At 37.8% G+C, this 24,032-nt stretch overlaps 1 protein-coding gene across 1 annotated transcript in view; it reads left to right on the plus strand.

Annotated features, from left to right (window-relative positions):
• The window catches only part of LOC148946351 (rab3 GTPase-activating protein catalytic subunit-like), a 242,629-nt gene that overhangs the window by 47,479 nt on the left and 171,118 nt on the right, over window positions 1-24,032 (plus strand). Inside the window, exons 7-8 of the mRNA XM_089097676.1 lie at window positions 12,883-13,088; window positions 21,898-21,969. Of these exons, the coding sequence (XP_088953802.1) occupies window positions 12,883-13,088; window positions 21,898-21,969 (278 nt within the window). The remainder of the gene's footprint in view (window positions 1-12,882; window positions 13,089-21,897; window positions 21,970-24,032) is intronic.

Here is a 24,032-nt window from a genome sequence, read left to right on the forward strand (position 1 = left end):
AAAGGGCACGTGCCATTTCAACTTCTACTCAAATAAGTCATATTTGAATCTTGAATACAAGCACTTTTAATAAAAAACTTTATATGTTCCCGGGACATAACTTACATTTATATTCAGCATGTATGTGAGGCGGTTTTCATCCTCAATTGTCTGATTTCCTGACCTTAAAAGTGCGCCAACTACAATGGCTGTTTCAAAATCCTTATTAAATGTGTTTGGGGAAAATGTTGGCGTGAGATGGGGGTAATTCGCCCTCTAATCACTTTCGACTGTTGAAAAGGGTACCAGACTTTTGAATTTCTAATAGGATTAGCCTTTTATCAAGCTTTTATGACTGCGCTTTCTATAAAAACTTTATATGCCCCCAGGGCATAACTTACAACCATTGCCCTGAAGGCTGTGGGGGATTATCTGGAAATCAACTTCGCTGAACAAAATGGCTATATTAAAATTTTGATTGGATGTGTTTCGGGAAATAGTGGGCGTGGAAGGGGTGTAGTTGCCTTCCAATCCCTTTCGACTATTAAACAGGGCACAAGTCACTCCAATTTCCAGTTGAATGAGCCCTTTTCGAAGTTTCTACGACAACTTCTTCGATACGAAGTGCGCTGCTCTAAAGGGAAAAAATCGTAAATGATACATTGTGCCAACATCGTTCTTATATGCCCCCAAGGCATAACTTAAAACCCTTTCCCCGAGGGTTGTGGGGGAGTATCCTCCTCAAAAACATATTTTATTGCTGGAAATCAACTACGCTGAACAAAATGGCTATCTCAAAATTTTGATTGGATGTGTTTGGGGGAATGATGGGCGTACGGGGGGGAGGCTAGTTATCCTCCAATAACATTCGACTATTAAAAAGGGCGCTAGCCCTTTGAGTTTCCAATAGAATGAGCCTTTTTTGAAGTTTCTTCAGAAACGCCTTCTATAAAAACCTAATATGCCCCCAGGGCATAACTTAAAACCCTTGCCCCGAGGGTTGTGGGGAGTGTCCGCCTCAAAACGAAATTTTTTATCTGGAAATTAACTACGCTGAACAAAATGGCTATCTTAAAGTTTTAATTAGATGTGTTTGGGGGATTGGTTGGCGTGGAGTGGGGGGGGGCTAATTGCCCTCCCATCTCTTTCGACTATGAAAAAGGGCACTAGCCACCCCAATTTCCAATTGAATGAGCCCTTTTCGAAGTTTATACGACAACACCTTCTATAAAAACCTTATATGCCCCCAGGGCATAGCTTAAAATCCTTGCCCTGGGGGTTGTGGGGAGTGTCCTCCTCAAAAACGTATTTTCTATCTGGAAATCAACTACGCTGAACAAAATGGCTATCTCAAAATTTTGATTGGATGTGTTTGGGGGAATGATGGGTGTGTGGGGGGGGGGGGCTAGTTGCCGTCCAATCACTTTCGACTATTAAAAAGGGTACTAGCCCTTCGAATTTCCAATCGAATTGGCCAGTTTGGAAGTTTCTACGACAACGCCTTCTATTAAAACCTTATATGCCCCCAGGGCCTAACTTAAAACCCTTGCCCTAAGGTTTGTGGGGGAGTATCCACCTAAAACACAAATTTTATATGTGGAAATCAACGACGCTGAACAAAATGGTTATCTCGAAATTTTTATTGGATGTGGTTGGGGGAATGAAGGGCGTGGGGGGGGGCTAGTATCCTCCCCAATCACTTTTGACTATTAAAAAGGGTACTAGCCCTTCGAATTTCCAATCGAATGAGCCTGTTTTGAAGTTTCTACGACAACACCTTCTATAAAAACCTTATATGCCCCCAGGGCATAACTTAAAACCCCTGCCCTGAAGGTTGTGGGGGAGTGTCCTCCTCAAAGACATATTTTGTATTTGGAAATCAACTACGCTGAACAAAACGGCTACTCAAATTTTTAATTGGATGTTTTTGGGGGAATGATGGGGGTGGGGGTGGGGGGCTAGTTACCCTCCAATAACTTTCGACTATTAAAAAGGTTACTAGCCCTTCGAATTTTAAATCGAATGAGCTTGTTTAGAAGTTTCTATGATAAAGCTTTCAATAAAAAGCTTATATATACCCAGGGCGTTACTTAAAACCTTTACCCAGAGGGTTGTAGGAGAGTGTCCTCCTCAAAAACATATTTTGTATCTGGAAATCAACTACTCTGAACAAAACGGCTCCTCAAAATTTTGATTGGATGTGTTTGGGGGAACGATGGGCATGGGGGGGGGGCTAGTTGCCCTCCAATCACTTTCGACTATTAAAAAGGGTACTAGCCCTTCGAATATCCAATCGCATGAGCCTGTTTTGAAGTTTCTATTACAACGCATTCTATAAAAACCTTATATGCTCCCAGGGCATAACTCAAAACCCTTGCCCTGAGGGTTATGGGGGAATGTCCTCCACAAAAACATATTTTCTATCTGGAAATCAACTACGCTGAACAAAATGGCTATCTCGAAATTTTAATTAGATGAGTATGGGGGAATGATGGGCGTGGGGGGGGGCGAGTTGTCTTCCAATCACTTTCGACTATTAAAAAGGGCACTAGAACTCTCAATTTCCAATCGAATGAACTCCTTTTGAGGTTTCTACGGCGACCCCTTCCATATGAAGTGCCCTGCTCTAAAGGAAAAAATAATACATAGTATTGCGGCGACAGCCTCCATCTAAACCCTTGAGACATATATTAAAACCTTTTCCCTGAGGGTTGTGGGGGGGTGTCGTCTTCAAAAATATATTTTCTATCTGGAAATCACCTACGCTGAACAAAATGGTTATCTCAAAATGTTTATTGGATATGTTTGGGGGACTGATGGGCGGGGGGGGGGTAGTTGCCCTCCAATCACTTTTGACTATTAGAAAGGGCACTAGCTACTCCAATTTCCAATCGAATGAGCCCTTTTCCTAGTTTCTACTACAACTCCTTCGATAAGAATTGCCCGACTGAAGAAGAAGAAAAAAGACACATAGTGCCACATGGCTATCTCAAAATTTTGATTAGATGTGTTTGGGAAAACGGTGTTCGTGAGAGGGGTGTTTGTCGTCTTCCAATCACTTTTGACTATTAAATAGGGCACAAGCCACTCCGATTTCCAATTGAATGAGCGCTTTTCGAAGTTTCTACGACAATTTCTTCGATACGAAGTGCCCTGCTCTAAAGGAAAAAAATAATAAATAATGGATTGTACCAACATTATTCTTATATGCCCTCAGTGCATAACTAAAATTCCTTGCCTTGGGGGTTTTGAGGGAGTGTCCTCCTCTTTACTTAGTCCCCGTTTCTTGTTTCGTTCTCGAGTTTCCCCGTTCTTTACTTAGGCAGCGCGATCGTGCTGCCTATGATTAATACAACAACTTTCTATATAAACCTTATACGTCCCCAGGACATAACTTACAACTCTTGCACTGAGGGCTCTGAGGGGCTTATCATCCTAAAAGACCTAATTTCCAGAACTTTCAACTACGTTGAACAAAATGGATATCTCAAAATTTTGATTGGATGTGTTTTGGGAAAGGGTGGGCGTGAGAGGGGCGTTTGTCGCTATCCAATCACTTTCAACTATTAAAAAAGGCACTAGCCCTTTTAATTTCCAATTGAATGAGCCCTTTTGAAGTTTCTACGACAACGCTTTCAATAAAAACTTTATATGCCCCAGGGCATAACTTACAACCCCGCTCTGAAGGCTGTGGGGGAGGGGTTTTCATCCTTAAAGACCTAATTTCCAAAACTTCCATCTACGTTAAATAAAATGGGTATCTAAAAATTTGGATTGGATGTGTTTGTCGTAAAGGTGGGCGTGAGAGGGGGGTTAGTTGCCCTCAAATCACTTTCGACTATTAAAAAGGGTACTAACCCTTTAAATTTCAAATCGAATGAGCCCTGGGGGGGGGGGGGTAGTTGCCCTCCAATCACTTTCGACTATTAAAAAGGACACTACTACTACTACTACTAACAACTCATTGCAGCACCAAGCCGCCTGAGGCCAACACAGCTACGCACGCTCCTCCTCCACCCCAATCTATTCAAAGCCTCCCTTTTTACACCCGCCCACGAAGTTCCCATTTCCTTTAAATATTTCTTTATGACGTCCTCCCAACCCAGACGGGGACGACCTGCTTTCCGTTTAGCCCTAGATGGTTGGCCGAAAAGGACAATCTTCGGCAATCTGTCATCCTTCATCCGCACAACGTGCCCTAGCCACCTCAACCTTTCTTTCATTATAGCCCTAGAAAGCGGTATTAAACCACGTTTTCTTATAGCCTATTGTTTGAAATACGGTCAGTCAGCCGGCCGGTCAGGGTACCCAGAACAATCCTTAAGCAATTTCTCTGGAAAACATCTAGCAAATCTTCATCCGCTTTTCGGAGCGTCCATGCTTCAGAGCCATATTTGACCAATGTCATCACTGTAGCTTCTAATATTCCAATTTTGGTGTGCAGACTTATGTTCCTATTCTTCCAGACTTTTTTTAACTGTGGAAAAACACCCTGAGCCTTGGCTATTCTATATTTAACATCTTCACTGCTCCCACCCTCTTTACTAATAATAATACCAAGGTAAGTGAAGATGCCCACCTGATCAATCTTTTCATTACCCAACGTTACCTTTTCATCTTCACTTATTCCTAGCCTTAGTGACTTAGTCTTCCTAACATTAATTTTCAAACCTATTCTAGAACCCTGAACTTGCAAAACCTCTAAACCTCTATTCATTTTGCTCACACTTTCATCTAGGTTGCTTAAATCATCAGCATAATCAAAGTCCAGGAGACTTTTCCCTCTCCATTTGGTTCTGTGGTCTCTCATTGCCTTTCCTGTGCTCCTTAAAACAAAGTCCATCAAAATAATACATACAAAAGGGGAAAGACCACAACCCTGCTTAACTCCTGATTTAATAGAAAACCAGCTGTTAACCTCATTTTCTACCTTAACCGTAGCAGTGTTATTCTCGTACATAGCACTAATCACTTTAATGTATTTGTCTGGTTACCATACAAGGATAAAACCTTTACTAAAGCAAGCGAATCGAACGCTTGCTCATAATCTATAAAACTGAGGACCAAAGGTGTTTGAAAACTCAGGCACTTCTTAATCATTAGCCTAAGAGTGAAAATTTGGTCGACACATCCTCTACCTTTTCTAAAACCGCACTGCTCTTCTCTTAAAACTGTGTATACGGCATATCTCAATCTAAAAAGTATCATATTACTAAGTAATTTACTACCTACAGAGACTAGACTAATCCCTAGATAATCACCACTCTTAGTTTTATTACCTTTCTTATAAAGAGGCTTAATTAAGGTTTTCCTAAAATCGCTAGGTACTTCCTCTTTTTCAAAAATCATATTCATAATCTTCATTAACTTATTTCTAACCTCAGAGCCACCATATTTAAGAAACTCATTTACCACACTATCAGCACCTGGAGCCTTACTATTTTTAATCTTTTTAGTACTGTTGCTAATTCTTCCTCACAAAACAAATCTTCCTTTACATCCGAGGTATCACAAACTTTTTAATTTTCTTCTATATTTTTTCCTGCAACTCTATCTCGGTTAAGAAGATTCTCAAAATGTTTAGCCCATCTCTCTGTAGTTTTCTCATTATCGCTAATTAAGACCCCATTCCTATCTTTAACTGGGCCAAGTCCAGATTGACTACTCCCTCTCGAATTGTTAACTTGCCAGTACAATATTTTACTATTATGCCGTCTAGCTGCATCTTCCAGATCCTCGACACTTTTATCCCTGGCCTCCAATTCACACCTCCGTAGGTCATATTTTAATGCTTTCTCCACTTTCTTTACATTTCTTTTGTTTTCATACGATCTATCACTCAGATAATTCTTGTACAAGTCCTTTCTCCTTTCTATTAAACATAAAGTTTTTTCTCTAATATTCTTAGCTGCAGTTCTAGCTTTCTTCCCTAATACGCCTTCAGTAACTTCACAAATTATTTTTCTAAAATCATTCCAACCATCTTCCACATTATCAAATCTTAAACTCTCAAGTTTAGTATTCAACTGTTCCTGGAAAGTTTCTCTCAAATTCTCATCCTGGAGTCTACCAACATCATAACTTCCCGGGAGGTGGTTACCCTTCCGATATTTCAGCTTTAGATTAACCCTTGACACTACTAGATGGTGATCTTTACTTTTAACATCAATAACAGCACTCCTATATACCCTAGTATCTTGTATTGATCCTGCCAGTCTTCGGTTTACTTTAACATAATTAATAAGGTTTGCTGCCTTACCATCACGTGAATACCATGTTTACTTATGAGACATTTTATGACCACACACCGTATTGGTTATAACTAGATTGTTATACCTACAAAATTGCAAGTCTGTATCCATTACTGTTTTCTTTTCCTACACCAAATTTACCTAGATTGGGATACCATCTATCCCTATATCTACCAACCTGGGCGTTAAAATCTCCCAGTAATAACATCCTATTTTTGCCTTGGACCCTGTCTATTTGCTCCTTTAACTGTAAGTAAAATTCACCTGAGTCACTATTATCTCCGTCAGTCAGTTCTAATGAGGTGTATACTACTATAACTGATACCCTGAACTTTTTCGTCATGAAATGAGCAATTAGTATTCTATTATTAATACCTTCCCAACCTAAACAAGACTTAGGAGCTTTCTTATTCATCATGAGCCCTACTCCCTGTCTATGTACCCCATCCTTCATGCCTGAGTAAACAAATTCTATTTCACCTAAGTTCAGGCTTCCTACCCTTGGGATATGAGTTTCTGAAAATCCTAATAAGTCCAGTTCAAATCGTCTGAATTTGTCAGTCAAAATGTCGATACAATGGTCATTTTTTAACGTCGTAACATTCCAAGTTCCAATTTCCATGTTCTTTAAATCATTGAAATTATTTTTGCCTCAGGAAAAGCAATAATTCCAGATAGCATTGCAGAATGGAGATCACATATCTTCTGAGTTCTACACCAAAGCGCTTAGCCAGCTTTAAACCGGACAGCGAGAAGTCCCTGGGACCTCCAATATGAATTAAGGCTTTGTGCAATGCTGGGCCCATCTTGGTCACAACATGGTTTCCAGCACTTGGCAATGCTCTTCTATCAACAAGAGTCGAAATCCTGCACAGACATTCTCAAGCCTATTACCTCCGACTCAATATATATTCATGCCTACAAATATTATGCAACTACGAGGAGGCAACCCATAATAGATAAATTAGCTAGGAAGAGGTTTTTCAGCCCAAAGACGCCCATCAAAACATACTAAGCCCAGCAAAATTGTCCATTAGTCAGAATCCCGTGCGAATGCTGAATGCTATAATTTCCTCGAGGGGCACCACTCTTAAAGTGGGAATAGAGTTGACCGAAAGGTCCCCAGTCTTGCAGGTACCCCAAAAAGGTCGAGGCAGCCCTTTGCAGAGGCCGTTTTCCATGGATCTGGATCTTACGCCCTGCCGCAGTTGTCCTCCAATAGAGGATCCTCCCGCGATGGTGATCTGCGTCACCATGCAATTTAACCCATTACTGGGAGAAGGTTTACAACTCATGGGACTTGTGGACAAACCAGTGGGCCCTTTTGAGTGTACATTTGAGGGGCCTTCAACATCGTTCTGATATGCCCTCAGGATATAACTTAAAACCCTTTCCCTGAGGGTTGTGGGGGAGCGTCCTCCTCAAAACATATTTTCTATCTGGAAAACAAGTACGCTGAACAAAATGGGTATCTGAAAATTGTGATTGGATGTGTTTGGGGGAATGATGGGTGTGGGGCGCTAGTTACCCTCCGATCACTTTCGACTATTAAAAAGGGCACTAGCCACTCCAATTTCCAATCAAATGAACCCTTTTCGAAGTTTCTACGACAACTCCTTCGATAGGAAATGCCTGACTGAAGGAAAAAAAACACATTGTGTTTTTCTCATCGTTCTTTACTTAGGCAGCGCTAGCGCGCTGCCTATGATATTTCTAGGTGGCACTATAATTTAGTTAGGATGAAAGTGAAAATGTCATTCCCTTTTTATGCTCTTTCATATTACAATAATCGCTTATGTCGCAAATTCCATCTTAAGTCCTTAAAGGAGCCCCAAAGGTATTTAATTTTTGTAACCACACAAAGAATTTATAACCTAACCTAACCTGCAAAATACTTGATTTTCAATTCAAACCGTTTTCCTACCGATTCAAGTTTTTCAAATGCCGTCGACAAAAATATCACTGGATTTTGCGATTCGAAACTTTGCCGTCCGACAATTCAGGGTATGTTCCAGTTCAGGGTATTTATTTGCACATTAGGGGGTGATGGGGGAGGTTAAAGTTCATGGTAAATTTGCAGTGGGCCATATAATCTAGCTTGGATGAAATTGAAAACATCATTTGATCCTTTGCTCTTTCATAATTCATATAAAATACCTTCGGGGCCCCTTTGAGGGCTAACCCTTCTAAAGACCCGAACGTTATTTGCGCTTTACCGAAAATTATCTACTTTCGAGCCGCATGTTTTTGTTTGTCCTAACATCAACAAAAAAAAGAACGAAAATCATCATAATAACCATTCACTTTCGCCTGAATCGTTGAACTTACTCCAAATTAGCTACGAAATAAAAAATTTTTGGCACTCTCAAAAATTCAGCGGTTAGAGGTTGATCATTAGGGGGCATTAAACTACTTACAAGTAGTCATTTCTTTCCATATTTATAAAAAGAGTTATTTCTTTGTAGCAGTCAAAACTAACCGAACTTCCTTGTTCTCAGTGTACGTGCCCGCCGAAGATCAAGATATAACCTCTGGAAATAAATTTGATCGGGCGTGTAGCATTAGAATAACTCTTGTTAGACATATATCCAAATTTCTAGCGCAACATCGTCTCTAGACTTCATACTTTGTATGGAAGAGCTGATATCCCTTGCCTTTTGCACCTTGACATTTCTATACCAGTTCAACCGTGATCGTAATCCACGTGTGTCCAGACTGTAGCCAAAGCTGAAAAATGGATGGTTAACACGGAGTTGAAATGGATTGACCTATTTCTGTACAAAGCTGTACTTTATGATATTCTGTCTAAAATTAAGGTATCATTTCAACTGTTATAGTCGAGTTCTGAGGGTCTTAAAGATTAAAAGAGACTTCTGATTAATATTTATACCTCTGAGTTAATACATGCCCTGAGTTGCGCTGAAAGGTAAATGTGCCTACACGACCGGTACGTTTTGGCTCTAAAGTTTCCCGTCGGTCACAAAACCCTGCCCTATGGGAAGCTTGTAGTGCGCCTAATTCCGGCATAGATTGTGAACCAAGTATGGTCGGGCTAGGCATGGTGTCTTCAACGATATTTTGCTCTTAACAAAATTAATTTGTTGAATTGTCTTTCTCAGCACAGGGCAATACGGTAACCCTAGTATTTTGCTTAAGTTCATAAAATTTAGATTTGAACATCCCTGATAGCACTCCAAACGAAAGTGATCGGATTAAATATTTTGTAAGCGAGTTTGCTGCTCCCAAGCTCAGTATTAGTCTGAGCATCATCAGGGTCTTTGCCTACTGCCTGTCGCTTCTGTTTACATCGTCACAGCCCCTAAAGTACGTAGAACTATTGTAAAGCTGAAAAGAAACAATAGGGGCTTTTTGGCCTCATAATCTGAAGGGGGGGGATAAGGTATACCATAGATTTGTCTTGTATATAGAAAAAAAGAAATATAGTGTCTGATGTCATAAAAACTGGGGGGGTGGGGGGAGCTGCTCCCCCTGCCCAGGCCTAGGTCCGCCACTGAAAAGAAGTGTTTGCGAGCTATCGATAATTTTTGTGTCCTGTTTCAAGTTATTTTTAATAGTGACCTTGTTCCTGATGTATTTTGCACCTGTTGTAATCAATCCTATCGTTAAGAAGGGTTAATTGCCACGTGAGTTCTGTTCGTATCCACCCATTAATGTGTCTCCAGCACCTTGTAAGATGATGGAACTGCTCGTATTCGATGAGATAAATTCATTTTTTATTGTATAACTAGTTTGGATTCAAAAATAGTCCTGGTCTTGCGTATGTCCAAAACATCCTCGCAGATGCGCAAACTGATACGACTGAAATAAGAGGGATACTATATCTTGCAGGTTATGATGCGCAAAGGGTGTTTGATTCTGGTATACACCCACGAATTAGTAGTAATATAGTAGTAATTTTTCTTAGTATGTATGGAAGGCTTAGTGTTTGGCTGAAATTGTCTCCGCCTAATGGAAGGAAGGTTTATTTTCAAAAATGATAGTTCCGGTAAGAAATTTTATTCGTCAGTCTGTGGTTTCTAGACAACCTCATCCATACGTAATGGCCGGGTGACGTAAAATATTACATTGCATTGCTGCCATATCGCTCTTTACTTAGGCGGTTCTTTTACACTACCTATGACACCATACGCATGAACAAAGAAATAAAACAGCAAGAAAAAAACGAACCATGACAGTCACATGCACCCTGCTTTAGTTCTGTATCCCGATTAAGAAGAACGAAGAACAAGAATTTATTTGAAATGAGGACTTTTTCTAAAGATAGTGATAAAAATGAAACCTAAACGGATATTTTGGTTGTATGAGCAATAGCCCATCTTCTGGAAAATAGAATAAAAAATAAAGTAGAGAAACCAATAAAAATTTAACTCAAGATCGAAACACTTCTCCACAAAAATAGACAAAATAAAGACCAGAATTGAAATATCTGAACTTTATTGAGTGATATGCTAAAACTATGGTAATTTTAGTCTTCATTTTTGGCTTTTTTATTCGACATATTTTTGTTGAGGGGTATTTTAATCATGAGTTCACGCCCGTTTCCAGGGGAGAGTAGAGGCTTTGAGTCCCCCCGATACTTTTGTCCGACTCGTAAAAGCTTGACAAAATTCATTTAAACAAATTTGTGAAGCGCTTTTTCAAATTTTTTTTAATGTTACTCCACCCCCCCTCGAAAAAAATACTGTATGTGTCCTGACATGAGTCAGAATATAGTTTTAAATTTTTTTTTTTCGGTATCACTCTTTTCTGTGGGCTATTCTAAAGGAAACACATTAATAACAGATTTTGATTTGCTTGATCACTTTAATTTACATTTTGTCCACTGTGGTTTTGTATCATTTTCAATATCATTATTTTATTTTTGACATGTACTCAAATTTCAAAAATTCGTGTTTTGAAACAACAAGAAAAACTTAACGAACAGTTTTGCAAAAACTAGTTTCAATTAAAGAAAAAGTATCTTCCCCCTCTAATTGTGGTTATACTGCCTTACTGAAAATACAGCACAAAAATCCTTCTTAAAATTTTAAAATATTCGAAACAAGTATCTGCGAATCTTTGTTAACAAAAAACAGATGGGGTTAAATAATGAAAATATTTGAAATGCATGGACAGGAAAAGTTTACGCAAGACAGTCAGATCATTTAAAATAAACCAGAGATATGAAAGAAAAACGTAAATTTAACTAGAAGCGACCCGGAAAATCTGTTTAATATAAACTTTCTGCATATTATACAGTAAAAATTTTGTTATCATATGGCATGTTACCGTAATATTAATTCCCATAAATTCGTTTTCGTAATATTATTCCGTAAACAAATTTATGAGAATTATGAGAAATAGCTTGAAACACCCCTAAAATGTCGCTTGAAGTGGAAACTGGACCATTGGAATCATTATAGCCAAAACCCTATGTAAGCTAGGTGATGGAAGATAGCTATTGGTATAAAGCAAAAGTATTTGCCTACTTTTTTACTATAATCATTGTCTTCAGATATATTCCCCATAACTTTTTTTCCCATAATAAAAAGGTAGTGTGGCAGTGGTGGATCCATGGGGGAGGGGGCGCCCCCCCCCCTAACGTCGTCGAAAGTAGTGTAGTTTACTTAATTAACGAAAGTTTGCGTTAATTAAACTTGCTCCTAACGCAATTTTATCGGATCAACCTATTTTGCGCCCTCCCCCTAAAAAAGTCCTGGATCTGCCATTGCAGTGTGGTCTTCTTTATTACTTACAAGTAAAAAGAAATTCTTTAGCTTACTATTTAAATAAAGAAACCATCTCAGCGCCTTTAATTCTATCGGGGGGGGGGATACTCCAAAGGAGCCATTTCTTGCGAAATAGATAAAACGGCTTTGCCACTTTGTGTTTAATTTCTCATGGACCTATCCATGTTCCTTGTCTAATGCGAATGATAATGGCTAGAAAGTAAATTAACAAATAAGCTGGTATAATATGCTGATGTTAAGAGTAAACTTAAAGTTATTGATGCTAAAATTATACCGAGTATATATATATATACTGTTTGCTCCCGATTTATATTAGATTGATGTTTCCATAAAGCTCACCCTAGACTCTATTCAACTTATTGCTATCACTCAACTTTTTCTTTCAGTTTACAACCGTTTTTAATATTCAGTATTTGTGAGATATACGAGTTTTGTAATTTGAAGTATTTTTGCTTTTCCCTTGGTCGTGTACATACCGCAGGATTGTTAATTAGATTGGTGCTACTTATATTCTGATGGGTTTTAAAAATTCGAATTCAAAGTTAGAAGAAAATGCTAATTTGTAGCTAGGTCCTTATCGTCTTCCTCTTCGATTAGTTTGAGGATTTGGTTTTGTATTTTAACGGTGAGAATGTTTTTTGTTTCTCTGTTTTTCTTTTCTTAGTATTGTTCCAATTCGAGGAGGAGCATGCGTAGCTGTATTGGCCTCAGTAATAGTAGCAGTACTCCGATTCGCCTGTTATATACTGTGTCGTAAATAAATTATTATATCTTTATTATTAATATTTTTCAAAATTTGGTGGTGACCGACCATCATGGCAATATTTAAAATATGTTGCCATGCTCAAGGGCCAGGGCAAAGTATTTCAATATTCACTGTTCATTTTCTGTCTTATTTATAGATGAGAAGGATTATGGTGAGGCTTTAGTCTTGTTGACTGACAAACTAAGGGTTTCTACCAGGATTGCCAGCAAAGTACCCATCCCAGCCGTTACCACCATGGTGCAACGCCATCAGCAAAGAAAAGACGAAGAGCCTCTTGATGATGCTATTGTTTCATCTCTAATCTTTTTTATATTTCCTGATGCAGATAGTACTTTTGAGGAGGTGCGTTGATTTTATTTTCTAAAGAGTTGCGCTGCCACCAATAATTTGATATTAAACCACTTGATGGCCTCTGAAATCTGCTGGGACTTTACAAATAGCAAGTGATCTTTGGGTGATATTTTTTTATGTGTAACCTTGCCTTACATCTTTTTAGCAATGCAGTACTGTCCTAGAAAGGTTTTTGTTTCATTATCTTAGCTCTAAAACATTCACGTAAACATGCACTTAGCTTAAAAATACATTGATGGAAAAGAGATGTGATGATTGCCAAGTTGCACACTTCATTAAGTGATTAAGAGGACTTTAAATAACAGGCATCGAACGAAATAAAAAAAAAAAAACATTAATTAATAAAAAAAAATCCGAATATTTAAATTGTATTTTCTAAAGATTTGCGCTGCCACCAATAATTTGATATTAAGCCACTTGATGGCCTCTGAAATCTGCTGGGACTTTACAAATAGCAAGTGAATGATATTTTTTTTTTTTTATGTGTAACCTTGCCTTACACTTTCTATCAGAATATTTTGCCTGCAGAACAACAGTTCTGGAAGTGTTTAGAATGTGAGTTGTATTTATTTGTTTTGTTTTTTAGTTTGTTTTGTTTCTTTCTTCTCCCGCGGGTTTAGTTTGTCGATTTTTAGATGGTTGATTTTAAAAACTGTTTTTTCCTCTTTAAAATTGTTTATTTTCGGCTCCCCGGACGTGGAGCCGAAATATTTATATTTTTTATTAATTAATGTTTTTCTTTTATTTCGTTTTTTTTTTTGGTTCCACTGCTTTATTGAAATTGAACTCGTTTCTCTTTCTTTATTTTTCGTAAATGGAAAAACATTTTGATCTAAGAAATTATTTACGTAAAGGGATCCTTTTGGGAAGGGATTGGAGCCGCTGCATGAAAAATGTTTTTAATATTATTAATTATTAAAATATTGAAATTATTAAGATATAATAGAAGCGTCTTTTGGAATGAGCTTAGGATAGTTTCTGTTAAATAAAATATTGTTTTTATATCGACAAATTATTTTTGCAAACTTTTTTTTGCATATCTCCACCGAAAAATTATTCTATATTATCGACAATTAAATTAATCGTAATATTTATCGCAGACACTATTCTTCAGTAAAATGTATTGTAAGTATACCAAGTATATTTAACGTCATTCATATGAAAAATATTTTCCTTAAATTTAAAGCCCTAAATCAATTTTTTCAAGTCGTGACCTATCTAGATTGATTTTGTTATGCCGGAGATGATAGTATACCAATTTTCAGAAAAAAAAAATTTAATATCGTTTTTGAGAAAATGTACAGATAAATAAATAAATAGATGAATTATTGGTCGTTTAATAATATGAATTAAAAAAAAATTCCGAAAAAATGTTTTCAAAGAAAGTAATGAGCCATATTAAAATGAAAAGACCAGCAGAAATAAAAAGGTTTCATTTATTCTTAAGTAGTAATTTCTGGCCCTTTTGAGTTTGAATTATTATAGAAATTTGTTTCTGCTGGTCTTAAATTGATTATGGTTTTTACTATCCTTTGAAAAACTTCTTTTTTTGGAAAATTTCTTTTAATTAGTGTTTCAGACCAAATTTTATATGGTGTCTTTTGCACTAGTTCAACGTCCCGTTCGAAAATTTCCTAAAATTAACATAAGTTGGGCTCAAAACCTCTATGCCTTCCCAAGGCCAGAACATAATTTGCACTTTATTGAAAAAAATATAAAATGTTTTTACTTTTATAACTTTAACAAATCAAATAATATTAAAATTTTGATTTCTAAATATCAGTATATGTATATTAAACTGACAATATACATTCATTTGTACTATTTCACTGAAGTGCAAATTATGTTCTGGCCTTGGGAAGGCATAGGAATTTTGAGCCCAAATTGTGTTAATTTTTGCTCGTTTTGAGTTTGACTCGGTTATTTATTGTAATTTCTGTTCGTTTTGGATTTTTCTTATTTATCGATGCAGATTTGCGGTTGTCTCACGCTTTGTACATAATTTGATTTTTATCTCGCATTTTTTCGGCAAGACGGAGTTACTTATCTAACTTTGAAAAATCCGTTTTGTTGAAACAGTACTTTTTATCAATCTTTATTCTCTTTTAGTTTACATAGCTTTTTCAGGAAGGAAGAAAATAATGCTTTAAACCGGTTTGTTTTTTTTAAGAGAATTTATAGTTTGACCTGCTATGCGTCTGCTGGAGAGAAATTTTCAGCAATTTTTAACAACATTCACCCTTTTAAAAATCTGGACACAAATAGTAGTGTTTAATTTCGTTTAATACATCCTTTAGTTGACCTGAAATGGAAAACTTGATACCATTCGCTAAAAAAATCTGTTTACTTTCTTTGATAACTTGGATACACTTACGCTATTCTAACTTGGTTAAATTTTAGGAGCAGAAGTAGCCCCGAAACTTTGAACATAATACCCTCAGTCGTTCTTGGGATACTGCTGAGATGCCTCATTGGGAATTGTCATTAACAAAAATAAATTTCATTAAGGTTTAAAAAAAACTAAAGAGTAATAATTTCAAGTTATAAATTGACTGATCAACACCAAAAGTAAGCCATTCCGCTAATCTTGGTGCTCCACCTGTTAGTGATTGCAATTTCATTTCAACTTCTGTCTTGAAGACACTGTCTATCTCGTCAGCTAGCGCAAAGTTTCTTGCTCCAGTGTTCTTCAGAAAATGGACCTCAAGTTCTTCAGTTGCTAATTTTTTGATAATGATAATATAGTGAACAGAATTCCCTTTCTTGCTCTTCAGCTCAAGCAGAATGTAATCACCGGCCTTGACTTTCTCTGTGTCAGTTTGATTTAATCTTAAGGCAACATTTAGTTTTTAAACATAAAGGCAAATGGGAGTGTGGGCGAGGGAGGGAGATTAGTTGCCCTCCAACCACTTTCGACTATTAAAAAGGAAATCAGCCCTTTCTATTTTCAATCGAATGAGCCCTTTTTGAAGTTCCTACGACAACTACTTCGATACAAAATGGCCTGGTCTAAACAACAACAACAAAAAAAAATAATACATTATACCCACATCGATCTTTACTATAAAAACTTCAAGCCTTCCAATCACTTTCGACTATTAAAAAGGACACTAGGCCTTTCGATTTCCAATGAAAAGAGCCCTTTTGAAGTTTTTACGACAACACTTTCAATAAAAACCTTATATTCCCCCAGGGCATAACTTACGACCCTTGCCCTGAGGGTTGGGTGTGTGGGGTTGTCGTCCTCAAAGACCTAATTTCCAGAACTTTCTACTACGTTGAACAAAATGGCTATCTTAAAATTTTGATTGGATTTGTTTGGGGGAATGGTGCGCGTGATAGGGTGTTTAGTTACCCTCCAATCACTTTCGACTATTAAAATGGGCAGTAGCCCTCTCACTTTCCGATTGAATGAGACTCTTTTGAAGTTTTTACGACAACTCTATCTATAAAAACCGTATATGCCCCCAGGGCATAACTTACAACCTTTGCCCGGGGGCTCTGGGGGGATTGTCATCATTAAATAAATAATTTCCAGAACTTTCAACTACGTTGAACAAAATGGCTATCTCTAAACTTTGATTCAATGTGTTTGGGAAAAATAATGGGCGTGAGAGGGGGGTCAATTACTCTTCACTTACTTTCGAATATTAAAAAGGACAATTTCAATTTCCAAACAAATGAACCCTTTTTAAATTTCTACAACAACTTTCAATATAAACCTTATATGCCCTAGTGAAGAACTTACAACCCTTGCACTGAAGGCTCTGAGGCGGTTATCATCCTAAAAGACCTAATTTCCAGACCTTTCAACTACGTTCAACAAAATGGCTATCTCAAAATTTTGACTGGATGTGTTTGGGAAAATGGTGGGCATGAGAGGGGGGTTAGTTACCCTTCAATCACTTTCGACTATTAAAAGGGCACTCGCCCTTTCAATTTTTCATTGAATGAGCCCTTTTTGATGTTTTTACAACATCGCTTTCTATAAAAATCCTACATGCCCCCAGGGCATAACTTACAACCCTTTCCCTGAGGGTGGTGGGGGGGAGAGGTTATCACCCTTAAAGACATAATTTCCAAAACTTATAACTACGTTGAATAAAATAGATATCTAAAAATTTTGATTGGATGCGTTTGGGGAAAAGGTGGACTGGAGAGGGGTTGTAGTTGCTCTCAAATCACTTTCGACTATTAAAAAGGGCACTAGCTCTTTGAATTACCATTCGAAAGCGCTCTTTTTCAAGTTTCGACGGCAAAGATGTCAATAAAAACTTATATGCCCCCAGGGCATAACTTATAACCCTTTCCCTGAAGACTGTGGGGGGAGTGTCCTGCTCGAAGGTATAATTTCCTGAACTTTAAACTGCGTGAAACAAAACGGCTATCTCAAAATTTTGATTGGATGTGTTTTGGGAAAAGATGGGCGTAACAGAGGGGTTAGTTGCCGTCCAGTCCCTTTCGAATATTAAAAAGGGCACTAGCCCTTTTAGTTTCCAATCCAGTTAGCCCTTTTTGAAGTTTCTATGATAAAGATTTAAATAAAAACCTTATATACCCCCAGGGCATAACTTATAACCCTTGCCCTAAAGACTGTGGGGGGGGGGAGTGTCCTAGTCAAAGGTATAATTTCCTGAACTTTAAACTGTGTGGAACAAAATGGCTGTCTTAAAATTTTATTGGATGTGTTTGGGGAAATGGTGGGCGTGGAAGGGGTGCTAGTTGCCTTCCAATCGCTTTCTACTATTAAAAAGGGCACTAGCCATTTCAATTTCTAATCGAGTGAGCCTTTTTTGAAGTTTCTATGACAACTCGTTCTATAAAAACCTTATATGCCCCCAGGGCATAACTTACAACCCTTGCCCTGAGGGCTGGGGGGAGTGTCCTCGTCAAAAACATAATTTCTATCTGGAAACCAACTCCGTTGAATAAAATTACTATCTAAAAATTTTGATTGAATATGTTCTGAGACTTCGTCCGCGTGAGAGGGAGGCTAGTTGCCATGAAATGACTTTTGAGAATTAAAAAGGGCACTACACCTTTGAATTTCCAATCTAATGAGACTTTTTTCAATTTTCTACTATAAATATTTCATCAGAAACTTATATGCCCCCAGGGCATAACTTATAACCCTTCCCCTGAAGACTGTGGGAGGAGTGTCCTTCTCAAAGGTATAATTTCCTGAACTTTAAACTGCGTGGAACAAAATTTCAAAATTTTGATTGGGTGTGTTTGGGGAAATGATGCGCGTGGAAGGGGTGTTAGTTGCCTTCCAATCACTTTCGACTATTAAAAAGGGTACTAGCCATTTCAATTTCCAATCGAATAAGCCCTTTTTGAAGTTTAATAGGACAAGGCTTTTTATAAAGAACTTATATTCCCCAATGGCATAAGTTACCACCCTTGCCCTGAGGGCTTTTGGGGGGGGGGGTTGTCATCCTCAAGTAAATGATGGCCAGAATTTTCAACTACGATGAACAAAATGGTCATATGAACATTTTGATTGTATATGTTTGGGGGAAAGGTGGGCGTGAGAGGGGGGTTAGTTGCCCTCCAATCACTTTCGACTATTAAAAAGGGCACTAGCCCTTTAAATTTCCAATCGAATGAGGTTTTTTTGAAGTTTCTACGACAACGCCTTCTATAAAAACCTTGGTCCCCAGGGCATAACTTACAACCCTTGCCCTGAAGGCTGTGGGGGAGTGTCCTCCTCAAAAACATAATTTCTATCTGGATATCAACTACGCTGAATAAAATTGGCTATCTCAAAATTTTGATCGGATGTGGAGGGGTGTTAGTTGCCTTCTAATCACTTTCGACTATTAAACAGGGCACAAGCCACTCCAATTTCCAAATGAATGAGCCCTTTTCGAAGTTTCTACGACAACCTCTTCGATACGAAGTGCCCTGCTCTAAAGGAAAAAAAAATAAATAATACATTGTGCCAATATCGTTCTTATATGCCCCCAGGACATAACTTAAAACGCTTGCCCTGAGGGTTGTGGGGGAGCGTCCTCCTCAAAACATATTTTCTATCTGGAAATCAACTACGTTGAACAAAATGGCTATCTCAAAATTTTGATTGCATGTGTTTGGGGGATTGATGGTCGTGGGGGTGGGGGCTAGTTGCCCTCCAATCACTTTTAACTATTAAAAAGGGCACAAGCCACTCCAATTTTAAATCGAAATGAGTCCTTTTACAAGTTTCTAAAACAACACCTTCCATACGAAGTGCCCTGGTCTAAAACCAAGAAAAAAAGTAAATAATACATTGTGCCAACATAATTCTTAACTTAGGCAGCGCTATTGCGCTGCCTATGATTTTCAACTTGATAATTGCGGTCACGGCCAGTAACAACGGGGATGCACATAGTGTCCTTAAGATTAACATCTCCCTCAAAATCTCTGAATGTTTCTTGAAATGTTGAAGATATGCAGTTTCGATAACCTGGATGCAAATAGTGTCTTTTGATTTTATTTCAAGTCTTCCTTAGCATCCCATGAAAGTTTCAACTGAATATCCGTAGCCATTCTTGAGACCAATACAGATGCACCCTTTTGATAACTTGGATTCTTTTGATTTAGTGCAACATTGTCCTCAATATTTAATGAAATATATAATTTAATAACCGTGTCTATTCGTGAGATATTGCGGTTAAAGTCTTTTGACAACTTGGATACACTGTGTCATTTTGACAAGCAGGATGGCGTTAAAATCTTTTGATCTAGTTTAGTAGATTTAGTTGTAATATTAAAATTTGTCATAGTATTTACTGTCGCAGTCGGAATCGCAGTTGCAGTAGCGATACTAATACTAGTAGTCACAGTTGCAAGCAGTAGCAGTTGCAGTCAGGTTTTGTCACACTTTTCGCAAGTTTTCACACTTACAGTGGTCACAGTCGCAGCTACTAGTTGTCTTAGTCACAAGTATCGCTATTGTAACCGTGAAAATTGATTCTTGACTTGTATTAATTTTTTATGTCTCATCTTAATTTATTGACCTTGAAGCAGCGCTTGCGGCCTTAATGTTTTTTTTTGTATTGTTTTTTATTTGTTTTGTTTTTTAGCCTTGTTTTGGGTCCTTTTTTTGTGTCATGACATGCTCATGTTAGCTCCAGCTATTGAAGTGAACAAAATATATTCTATTCTAAGTAGCTATAATAACACTTGAGTTGCATTCACATTCGTATTGCAAGTAGCTGTAGTAACAGTCGTAAGTTGTGGGGATCGCAAATAGTCCCAGTCGCAAGTATTCGTAGGCTTAAGTAATTGCAGTTGCACGTAGTTGTAGTCCGAAGTAGCAAATTTTGACATTTGCAGATAGTCTCAGTTGCAATCAGTCGTAGTGGCAGTTGCAATCACAAGTAGTCTTAGTCACAGTCACAAGTAATCGCATTCGCTACTATTCGCAGTCACAAGTAGTTACAGTCACAAATAGTCAAAGTTGCAAGTAGTCTCATTAGCAGGTACAAATAGTCACAATCACAGGCATAAGTAGTCGCATTTGCAGCCACAGTAATAGTGCCAATAGTGGTCCTGAAAGTGTAAAGTTAATGCCCTTTGTCACTCCTAAGCTATTGCAGATATACTTTGTTGATAACCACGATGCATAAAGTGTCTTTTGGGTCAGTGTAAGATCCCCCTCAGCATTCCCTGAAGTTTGACCTTAATACTCTTAGCTTTTTCCGACACACTCAGGATCAAACATTCCCCCTCTTTCCCAATAATAAATCCTGTATGTAAACAATGGGCTCATTGCATAATTTACAATTCTCTGGGGGATGTGGGGGGGGGGGGCATTACACCTCCAGACGCATTGCTATTACATTATTGATCAGTTTCAATAAAATGATTGTTTTCGTAACTTTGACCGGTGTTATGGGGTCTTTGAAAAAACAAGGGGGCCCTTTCTCTCCAAGCACTGTTCAATATGCCCTTAAACCTTCAAACTTAATGCCCTCAGCCGTTCCCAGCATGCACAGTTTGTTTTGATTTTGTTCAATACCCCCCTCAACGTTTCCTGAAAATAGTCCCAAGTAGATGAAGCAACAGTGTCAAGTAGTCACAGTCATAGTTGCAAGTTGTTGCAGTCGGAAATAGTTGCAGTCGCAACTTATCGCATTTGCAGCCGCAATTGTAGCAGTAGTAGCCCGGAAAGTTTCAAGTTAATTCCCTAACTTGGTTCTAAGATATTTCTTATACGCCTGTTTGATAATTGAGATGCAGATAGTTTCTTTTGATTAAATTTTACCTCAATACCCTTATCATTTTTGGACACGCCCAGATTTTAATATTTCTCCTTTCTCAATGATAAATCCTGCATGTAAAAATTGACACATTTAACGTGAAAAATATTCGATATAAGAATAATCCGATGTATTTTCACGGGAAAATTTATCCTGCCTTTAGCAATCATATGCCGCATTGGGGTCTTAAGACCACATATAAATGAAAAAGTATGAGAAAAGTAACCAGTAGAAGACTTATACAATTTTTTCTGTTGGTCGCCCTATGATAGTCACAGGCTTCTGTAGTTTGCAGGCGCAGGTAGTCTGTAGGCGCAGGAGAATATTTTCTTTTGCAAAAAAAGTGTCATATTTCCTCTGTATGTTACAAAATGTTGTCTTTTTCGTATTTTTTAAGCTTCCAAGTCGTTATAAATTCCTGACCGGCCCTCGCCTGTGTGTGGGTGTTTTCTTAGATATTATGCTTTATTATTATGTAAATTTTAATTCTTATTCATATTTCCTTTATCGTTTTTAATAATCATATTTTAAATAACCAGTTGCTCTATTTCTAGAAATTCTGTTATTCTAAGGAAAAAGTGGAGCAGTTACTAAGCAGAGTGGACAAGATGAATGTGGAACATTTGGTAAGTGTTTTATTTTTAACAGGAGTTTTTTAACAAACGCATCGGAAATAATAATAATATTAATAACTCTTTATTTCCATAGTAGCTTATAGCTAGCAGCGGACGTCAAACAACAAGAAAATATTACACATGAGATCAGATAAATAAATATAAAAATTAAGAAACTTTTTCACAACTATTTATAGATTTCCTTTTTAACTAGCTCCTCATTATAGTGGTTCATGAAGTATGGAACAAACGATGATCGGTACCTTTTTGATGCCTTTCGGGGTGGGGGACAAAGGAGTTGGAACGACGAAGTGAGGGCTCCTCTACGTGTTTTTGGCCGACTGATCTGTGATTCCTGGAAATCCGGTAATATTTTGCGATGGACATCAGAGCTTAGGCATTATTTCCGAAACACATCGTGAGATCGTGGCGCCTTTCAGATAGTTTCTAAGCCTCAGTTTCTGCAGGCTGTCCTCATAGGATGTATAATTTGCCTCAAGCATTATTTGGCACGCCCGCTTCTGAATATGTTCAAGCTTTTCGGTTTGGATAGCCGTTAGACCTGGGTGCTAAACGGGATAAGCATACTCGGTTTGCGATCGGACATACATACAGTATAGACTGCGCATAATGAAAATTTGGATATTGAACCGCGTTAGGCAAGCAAAGGATTTTAGGCATAGGGAAGCCTTTTGGAGGATAGACTGTATATGTGGACCCCATTTCAGGTTGCTTTTGAAAATTACTCCTAGGATTTTTATTTCATCTTTAGTTGTAAGTCCAGTGTCTTCTTGGGACGGAATTGCAGATTTTAAAAAGCTAACACGTAGAATATGGATCTTGGTTTCACTAACTGTAAGCATTACACCTTCAAGATTATGCTTTAGCTGGGAAAATATTGATGAGGTGGTGATTTCCTCTGCTAGGCTCGCTAAGGTGCGGAATGATATGCTTGACAGGTCGTCAGCAAACTTGTAGCGACTTTGTATATGTGCTAGGACAGGGTTAAAAACAATCAAAAAGATCAGTGGTCCTAATTTTGTCCCTTGGGGTGCTCCACACCATATTTCTTGGAATTTCGGATGCTTCATCCTGCGTGAGTGAAACACATTGGTTTCGATTGTGCAGGAAGCTTGCAACCATTCGCACAAGAAACTGTCGAGCACCCATTTCTTTAGCTTGGTTAATAGCTATCAGGTGTTGGATGCTGTCAAACGCCTTTACTATATCGCTGAGAAGGATTTCTGCGTATGTCTCTTCCTTCTCGAGAAGTTTCATCAGATCGTCAAGAAGACATACAAGATAGTGGGTAGTATTATGTCCAGGCCTGAAACCAAATTGCCGAGGGTCTAAATTAGCTTCAATATCTCCATATAAATATTCACAGATAAAGCCTTCAAACACTTTGGAAAGGCACGGGGTTTTTGAAATCGGGCGCAAATTTGTTTGTATTCATTTTTGTTACGTTTTCGTGAATTGGAAAAATATTTTTTTTTTGGAGGGGGGGGGCGGGTATCCCCCCCAATACGGCCTTGTGTGTATTACATGGTTTCACGTTCGCACAGATGTGGAAGTCAATGTCTTGCAGAGAATTATCAACTAGAGGTAAGTTAAAACGGTGTTATATTTTTTTCTGGATATTTTAAGTTTCATAAATTTATGTGTTCGCTTTTCTGTTGTCTAAATCTTCCCCTTAAGCACCAAAGACAGTGAAAAGGCAATCTGTTTTTTTTTCGTTTTTTTTTCATTTGGCTAAATGGAAACTCATGCAACCTTATGCATCTTAAAGAGTGACAATTGCTTTCGATCGATCCGAACCTCCATTATTACGATTCGATTCTTTTTGGCTCTTTCTTTTTCTTGTGTTCCCTGGAACTACATGAATTTTGAAATTATACTTTGGTTATGTCGCATTTTCCAGCCTTAGTTACCTTGAAGCTTTTTTGCCGAATGAAATGAGAAGAATTTAGCTTTTCATTTATTTTGAACCATCGTTATGGCATTAGAACTTTTTAGATAACCGTCAAAGGTCTATAAATAACAGGTACAGGCCTAAAACCTTGCGAAAAACAGTA

Source organism: Artemia sp. Qi Xiang Cuo, chromosome 12, assembly GCF_049724085.1.
Source record: "Artemia sp. Qi Xiang Cuo chromosome 12, ASM4972408v1, whole genome shotgun sequence".
Taxonomy (NCBI): Eukaryota; Metazoa; Arthropoda; class Branchiopoda; order Anostraca; family Artemiidae; genus Artemia; species Artemia sp. Qi Xiang Cuo.